The sequence below is a fragment of the Aegilops tauschii genome, chromosome 5, assembly GCF_002575655.3.
Source record: "Aegilops tauschii subsp. strangulata cultivar AL8/78 chromosome 5, Aet v6.0, whole genome shotgun sequence".
Lineage (NCBI taxonomy): Eukaryota > Viridiplantae > Streptophyta > Magnoliopsida > Poales > Poaceae > Aegilops > Aegilops tauschii.
The window spans coordinates 26867894-26876657 of NC_053039.3; the positions used below are offsets into that span (position 1 = coordinate 26867894).

Sequence of the window (8764 nt, forward strand, 5' to 3'; positions counted from 1 at the left end):
GTGAGCGAGCTGGATGGCTGAAGCATATATGTTATTATCATCAGACAAACACGGTACAAGAACAAGTTCTAGGCAGGAAAACAATAAGAAGCTGTTAAAAAAGTTGCATCACATGCCTGATATACATTCACTCTTGAGACAACTGGTCGAAAGTTGAGATGATGCAGTTGCAAAGTTCAATTGATTTCACAACTCAGTAGGCATCAATAGAATGCATCAGGCCATGACTACCTAGTGACACCACCCATTTTTTTCTTCCTCGTACGACGCTCTCTCGAACCATGCTGAAATTTAGCCAGTGTGGTACTCGCTCACTCACCGGTGAGGCAACTTTGCAGAGTTAGTCATGGAAAGAGTCTCGAGATCAGGTGGACAAAGCAGGCACTTCTGTTTGTCCTTCTGCTGCCTGTCTGCAATACTGTTGTGACACGGCGATTGTAGAATCTAGTGATTAACTGTGCAACGTCAGTAAACAAGTGAATCCTCCTCGTCGCGCGGGTTCTCGAGGGCAGTGACGTGCTCCTTGAAACGAGCCGCGGCTTCCTCCCTCTCATATTCCTTGCCCAGGTGGTTATACGTCATCGCCTTGAGATAGTACACCTCTGCCGCCATCTCATGGTACTGCGTATCACAATGGATTTTAAATTTGCGTGAGATTTATAATCCTCTTTATGCATTTTGAATCGATCCTGGTAAGGTCTCAGCAATTCAGGAAGGAAAGTTTGAGATGCAGCCGTCAGCTCACCTCTAAAACCTGCAGATCTTCAGCCGCTTGATTTAGAGGGTCCAGAACAGCACAAGGATCTTCAGAAACTGTCATAATAAATAACGAGAGGTCCATCAAGCAACTGAATGTGAAGTAGGAAGCATGCGGTAGGAAATCATCATCCAGTTATATACCTGAAAATTCTGGATCAGTTAAATGACATTTTGCTAAGACTATCTGAGACCGAGCACGCAGCTCAAGACCGCCATGGCCGAGAATCATAGGAAGGCTTTGATAAACAAGACTTAAGGCCCTCTTCGCGTGGTTAGATCCAAGAGCTAGCCACAGTTCAGCGAGAGTAAGTGTGGCTGAAGCTTCAAGCAGATCCAAATTAAACGATTTGCAAAACGATTGGCTGGCTAATGCGTAAGGGAGGCCAAGGACCGCGTTGTCGGACTTCTGTGGGAGAGGGAGGGAAAATATTAGTTCTCTCTGTGTGGCATTGCAATATTTATGAGGTTCTAGTCTCAACAAAAATGATCTGTCTTACTCTATGTATTTCGGCAAGTAACAAAAGGACACTTGCATTCTCTACTTGCATGTTGTACTTGTAGCATGTAGTGAAAAGGGAATTCGCCACAGCTGCTGCCTGCACAAAGGACACAAAGGAGACAGTAAACACGTTCAAAATATGTTAATCCACTTGCAGGGATGAAAGATAAAAGGATCAATAAGATGACGTGCTTCTTGGGTAAACACTAGTAAGCAAGTAAATTCAGAACCTGGCTAAACTGTTTTGCAGCAAGTAACGTGCGGGCACGCCGTAGACTAGCTTCAGTCTTTAGCTCAATGTCTACTCCACTGACAGAAGATGAGAGCACCCCAAATTCATCACAGATTTGTTGCGCAATTCTCAGGTGTCCTCTACATAGATCAATTTTACACCAAATAATAACAGATCAAATTGTGGACGCAGTGCAGTTGATAGAAGTGAAGAAACAGCTTCGTACCGATGCAGGGCACGTTCATGTAGCAATTGCATTTTGAGAAGGTGGATCTGTGAATTCGTCGAGGATGGGAACTTCTCTTCGGCAAGCTTGAGCGCACAGAATGCCGCTGCAGAAAAATGGATATTATCAAGCAATAAGAAACTATGGAAACTTACATAGCTCTTGGAGGTTGTAGCACATACATGTTGGTCATATACAAGTAACTAACCTGAATATCCTTTGAAGACTGCTAACTGTTCAATTAACTTGACATATGCCAGTGACAGCTCCGATGAACTGTTAAAGAAAATACAATACTATCACATATCTAGATTAGCAAAGCATCAAGATGATTTAAAAGCTACTGCTTGCATTGTATTCTACAGGATAATTATGTACATAAAGTTGAAGTGTTACACAAATATAACTGCCAGAATTTCATTATGTTCTACCTTGCAGCATCAGCAAAGCAGGTTGCATAGACCAACGTATTCATTCGAACCATCGGAGCACTGTGGAGAGGGTTAACCGAAATCAGTTTTCTAGAAAGGATATAGATAGCAAGTTGGCAAAATAAAATAAAAAGGGAGAAACATTGGAGTTCATTCCCTAATATGATTTACCATAACTTTAAGTAACAATGGAATGTAATAAAACGTCAGCTGAAAGTTGGCAACAAAGAGACAATCAAATGTTTCATGTAGCACGATGCTGAAGCAGACCAAGGGTTGAATTAACGCTATGTAAGACCAAAAGTTTTTAAAAGGTCTTATGCACATCAAACAAGTAAAAACAGGTGGGGCCAATATCCCGCTGTTTCTAGTATTTAAAGGTATCTAATATTTAGCAGTATCAATGAATAGTCCAACAACATGCGGCCCAGGTATTTGCACTTCCTAAACTGAGACACTTGGTCATTGTTTATCTAACGCTCCCTTTCGCCAGCACATCCACAATTATGTGCCAAGCTGGCAAAATAATTATACAACTTGCAATTTCTGCTATGAAAATGCATTTTTATAGTAAACATTAACAGAGAACAGATAAGTACCTTCCATAGTGCTCCCAGGCAGTGGCCCTCATCAAATATGCTGAGCCAGCTAATTGCAATACTGATGTAGGTATTGGACTTGGTTGTGCATGAAAGTGGAAATTGTCAAAGTCATTTGTAATAAGTTTTCTAGGCTTTGTTGAACTACTATGCCAAGAACTGGAAGCATCAGACAGATTCCTAAGCCATGACGTGCTGAAACTACCATTATCATTCGCAATTGATAAGCCATCTGTGCCAAAGTCGGACAGCACGTGGGAACTTAATCTCAAATTCTGCAATAAAACATAAGAAAGAAAAACTAATTAATTTAGAAGCAAACATATACATCCTCCATATTGAGGATGAGTGACTGAGTGATATTACTGAGTATAGCTTAAGTGTGACATACCTTGCAGACATCTGCAGGACATGTTCTAAGCTTTGTAGAACCATTAGGGCCAAAGGACACCAACGGTCTTTGGACATGCTGGCAAGCAAAGGTTTGAGTCAAAAGAAAAAACAGATCAACAAGGATGCACAACTACACTGTATAATAAAAGTTGTGATGCCATGTCTGAAAAATAGAACTAGGACAGCCCGACAGCGTACAAAAGCAGGAAGATGAACAAAGAAACTTAAACATAGCTAAGTATGTTAAAGACCTTATAAAGGCAAATAATACCAAATTGTGATCTTACCTTCAAATCAAATTTTGCAAGAGAGATGTGATCAAAGGATAGTAAGCTTGTGAGTTTCAGCATATCAGCTCTCTTAAGGGATCGCTTCAAAAGAACAAGCAGCTGCTGCTGAATGGACAATGGCGTGCCCAGTCCAATATTGTTTCCAAGGGAATATCGAGAACCAATTAGTCCAACTGTGCTTGATATTCCTATCTTTGATAATAGATTCGAAATGGCTCCTAATATATATGCAAGGCATGAATCATCATTGTTCTGAAAAAAAAACAAATTATCGCATCTGTTAAGCAGCCAACTGAAGAGTGGCTTGCATTAATACTGAAATATCGCTGAAAAAATGTAACACATATGGAAGGCATGAATCATCATTGTTTCTTTAAAAATGGTTGGATAGAATTCTATTTGAGAAAGAGACAACTTCAGTAAACTAACCATTTGAGAAACACGCACTGCTTCTGTGAATGCCTGCAAGAAAGCAACGCAGCAGAACAATAATTAATGTGCAATGTTGAGATAAATAGCTCAATGGAGTGATATGCTGATAGCAGAAAACAAGATAAACCAATACCTTACTAGCAAGATGCCCGTGCATTGCACGGAACATCAAGATGCATTTTTTTTTCAAAACACCTGTTGTGATTGACCCATGTAGGAGTAATCCCATGTGTAAAAACTAATGATATCTCGAGAATTTCATCAAAAAAATGATATATCGAGAAAGATGAGAGATAAGGTGAGGAGGAGTGGGGCGCGGTGGTGATTGGTGGTCGGACTTAGCAGAGGCATGGGGATGGACGATGCCGGCAGCGGCCACCATGCCAGATTGTTCCAGAGGCTTCCTTTTTTAATTACTCAACAATGAAGTTGTGGGAGATAAGGATGAACGAGAGAGGTGCGGGTATCCTTTTGCAAAATTGCCATAGTTTGCTTTCTATCCGTCAGATATAGATCGGACGGTCTATATTGCAAGATGGCAGGCACACCATCATCACCAACTCGGTTTTTTATAAGAGTAGAGATATTACCTCTAGGGCTTTCTTTGGATGTCCAAAATAACAATGCAAGTTGCCTAAGCAGAGCAGAGCACTCTCATACTTTCCGACAATATTATCTTGGTGAGGAGATAAAGAACGACTGAAAAGTCCTTGCATCCCAGCACTATAAATAAAGTATAACCAGTTAAGAATAAATTTACAAGAGGTTACTGTGTCTCCAATATACAGCATACAGCAACATGTCATTATCACATCTTGGGTTGTGGGCAAAAGATTCCAACCTTTCAGCCTAGCAAGCAGGCCAACAAATAAGCTGTAGCATTGAGCAACACTACACTAGGGTAATATAAGTGACACTGTTGAATGAAAAAGACTTTTGGTGGTTTCATTTCGTGTATATGCTTCAACAGTCTAGATTCTATAGCATAACATGACTATGCTGATTTATCAGGACATTGCATACAAAAGGCATTCATTAACTTTAAAAATTTCATCAGGATTTGCTTAAATGGACAGAACAGATGTTAAAACATCAAAAAGTCACACAATGAGCTGGTGACTAAATGCTCAATAGTATCATTGAATTATGGAAAAATGTGGTCACAATATCAGCACTCCCCATACTATAGTTGAGGGTCTGGGACTGACCTGTAATCAAAATAGCGGTGAAGATGGTCTAATGAAGCAACATAGTCATCATGGCAAAGAGCATTCAAGTATTGCAAGAATTGGACCTGACAGGTAGAACAAGGGTACAAAGTAAATTGGGAGCTGTTCACTGTCCTGCATAGTCACATATCAGATGCATTATACTGTGGCATAACTTACACGATGAAGCTCCGGAGCTAATGTCTGAAGCTGTGTCATAGTGTTGTTAAATGAATTCAAAGGCACCGAGCTGGGATCCCTGCAGTAAAAGAGCTGTCGTTAAAGGCACTGCGCATATCCTTCAGTTTTCAATACGTGGATTAGCTGATTAAATGTAGGAAACAGCACTCACTTTTCAAGAACATCAGCTTGCTGGTTCAGATATGCTTCCAATTGCCACCTTGATCTCAGACAAGTTGGATTATCCTCTGCTTTGAAAATATCGGCTGGAAAAGAAAAGACAAATACTTAATAAGTATAGTTGATCATTGACATCCCACCATCCTGGTAAAACCGAAGTAACTCTCACAAATAGATTTCATGTGGTATGGATAAGAAGACTAAAATTCAGTCACTTAATCTGTTTGCTAACAAAAAAACCAGCATATATAAAAAATAAAAGATCAATCATCAATAATTTGTGGTGGAGCATCATTTGGTAATATTTTGAATCACAATTCACATAACCAGAGTGCCAAATGGTTCACTTTCCAGCACATGAATGGCATTAGAAAAAGAAGCAAGGTGGTGAAGTCGCAAATGCTGGCATTACTATAACCAAATAATTATATCATGGAAAAAGAAAGTGTAGCAATTCTGACACAGCTAGATGACATTATTTAAATGGCTTGGAGGAAATCGGTTGAATAATAGTGTGCATTTTTCTAATACCAGATCCAGATGTCAAGATAGCATCTTGGGAGGCAAACATTACAAGCTTGACATTAATGTCAATACTAACTCAGGGGCAGATAACTCTGCATGATCACATATGACAGCACAAAAAAAAAAGGCTGACTACATGCTAAATTCTGAGCTACCATTGCTTCCATGTTGTACTTTTTGCATTCTGTCTTTCTTATTGGTCACAGATGATTTTAAAAATTCTGGTGTGCCATTTATTCTTTCTTCCTTGGCAAATTCAAATAATTCCACAGTCCCATCAAAGTTAAATTTAAAATTTAAAATTAGGTTAAAAGGGTTTAGAATTCAAGTTTACCTTCATCAAAATTATGAAGTGAGATAGGTGCATGGATTAGAGACGAAGAGCTCTCCCCCATATGGCTCTCAGTGGCATAGCCTTGAGTATATCTGTCAAATACACCAGATCTAACCCCTATATCTGCATCCATCGGGTCGCTCATTTCTATTTCACCATTAAAGTCCTCATCTTCTGCCAAATCATATGAAGCGTCAGCGGAGTTACAGTACGCCACAAGATTTGCCAACAGATGGCAGACACCCTACAAGAATTTTCAGCCTACTCAGTTAATATCCCAAATAAGAAAAGAGAAGGGCATATAAATAATCAAAAGAAGGGCATAAATATCAAAAGGAAGGGCTGTGAGTGCAATATTCTACTTGTAGCACCTCAAAAGTCATGGAATTGAAGGCCAGTATACAGCAACGAAGAAAAACTCCAAGCTGGCTATTTGGGTCCAGAAATTCATCTTCCACATTTCCACCCTCTGGTGAAGTGAGCACACCTGGCGAAAAACACTGCAAGTTGTCAACTGCTGAAGGGAATAGCAAGGACTCAAAAATCCATCCATACTGTGAAGCTCACCTCTCAGCTTATCAAAAAAGTTGAACAAATCGTCTGGTGAGTTAAGCCCAGCCAGTGTGGTTGTCAACTGCTCACAAAGCCAACCATTAACTAAATCATCTATCGCCTTCAACTGCCTTAAAAGCTGTTCCAGCGGCGGTTCCAGAAAATCCTCACATGACTGCAAAAAGAATAAGGTGCGAGTCAGGACATCTATGAGTCAAAATGTTGCATTGGAGAAGGAGACAAGAAAAGGGAAGCTACAATGCAATACACACAAGCCCACGAACTTGGCAACATATAGCTGTATATATCAAAAACAGTAGAAGAAGCAATGCTGCTCACTAGATGAGTACTTGAGCAGATGGAGCCCATTCTGCATTTTGATGCTAATTACATTACTGTATGCAATGGGGCTTAGAGATAACGGTAAAGCTAATCTCCACCAAATGGTAGCAGCGGGAGCACAGGGACAAGAGTGAGAGGGGGCACGAGCGTAGGAGCGAGGGGAAGTTACGCGGGTGAGGGCGAAGAGGAAGAGGCCGAGGCGGTTGTGGTGGGCGACGGAGTCGAAGGGGAAGGGCGGGGCCTGCTGCTGCTGCGCCGGCGGCGCGAAGACCTGCACGAGGTGGCACACCGCCATCTTGTGCGGCGTCAGCTCCAGCAGCGCCCCAAAGTCCGCGTCCCTCGCGGCCGGCCCGGTCCCCGCGCCCGCCCCGCCGCCCTCCCCCGCGCTGCCGCCAATCCCCGCAAACACATTCATGGCGCCGCCGCCGCCGCCGCCGCCGCCGGAGACGAGGGTTTTGAAATTTTTGGCTGGGAAAGCTAGTGGAGTGCGGTGGAGTGGGGGCTTCGGGCTTTCAGGCTCGTCCTCGTGGGCTGAAAGGCCGCCACTGAATCGGGCCGCCACCACACTATGCGACTTTCCCCTCTCCGTCCCGGGCGGCTCCGGAGGGGAGCCCCGCGCGACACCCCCTTCCCTGTGCTCCCCTGGCCGCCGCCGCCAAAGGCGGAGGGAGGGCGTGGACGGCGCGCCCCGACGGGCCTCGTTCGCGCGGGGGAGCGGCGTCAAGGGGCGGCGCGGGGGAGCGGCGTCAAGGGGCGGCGCGGGATGAGTTCCGGTGCGGCGGGGAGCTCGTGGTACGGCGGAGATGGGTCGGGACTCGGGAGCACGCAGAGGAGTGGCCGGCAGGCTACGCGTCGGTGGCGGCGCAGTTGGGCTGTGGTTGCAGAGGGAGGCGCGGCGCGGCTCGGCGCGGCCCGAAGATGCTGCGCGAGCGGCGGCTTGTGCTGGGACCAACGCAGCTTCACCGACTATCAGTCATCCAATTATTATCCGACGGACCGGATTGATTCATATTTCAACTGAATTTTATTAAAGTGCTCAGAAAATTTTGAATAGATTCCAATAAATCGTAAATGTTTCGTTTAGTATTCTGTGAAAAAATCAATCCGTTTGGATGTATAGTTTGTGAATACACATTTTTATTTATTTGAGCTCAAAAGGCTATTTAATCGCAAACCATGCATCCAAATAGGTTGAAACTTTCCCAGAATACAAAACAAAATATTTATGATTTATTTTTTTCTATTTTTTTAAACACTTTAAAATTTTCAGTATGGAAAATAGGTCAATCTGGAACGTTGGATCTTTCACGGACGGCTGATAATAGGGGCTAAGTTACGGTGAGACTTGGCTTCATAAAGTCACTGAAGCTGCATCACTTGTGTTGTGCGTGGGTGCCTGGGGTCATGGGAGTCTGTCGAAGGCTACAACGCACGTGTGGATGGCGGCAGCGTCGACCGGATCTGATCTGGGTCACTCGGTTGTCCGCCTGGAGTGGTGGACTTGCTGATCGTGGTGCCAGCGGCCTGGCCGTGCTGGTGCGGGTGTTGGAATACGGAAGGGGCTGCTTGTGGCGCTGGTGTG

At 43.4% G+C, this 8764-nt stretch overlaps 1 protein-coding gene across 1 annotated transcript; it reads right to left on the reverse strand.

The window, feature by feature from the left end:
• Positions 1-14: 14 nt before the first annotated feature.
• LOC109754398 (anaphase-promoting complex subunit 5) lies at positions 15-8131 on the reverse strand. Its single transcript, XM_020313311.4, has 20 exons — positions 7352-8131; positions 6856-7015; positions 6660-6775; positions 6289-6532; positions 5422-5515; positions 5250-5328; positions 5070-5155; positions 4452-4584; positions 3859-3891; positions 3427-3681; positions 3138-3215; positions 2747-3021; positions 2148-2207; positions 1925-1992; positions 1717-1822; positions 1489-1630; positions 1257-1355; positions 901-1165; positions 746-813; positions 15-621 (listed from the first exon to the last, which is right to left on the reverse strand). The coding sequence occupies exons 1-20, from the start codon at positions 7595-7597 to the stop codon at positions 466-468; spliced, it is 2763 nt and encodes a 920-aa protein (XP_020168900.1). The 5' UTR covers positions 7598-8131; the 3' UTR covers positions 15-465.
• Between the last annotated feature and the right edge of the window lie 633 nt (positions 8132-8764).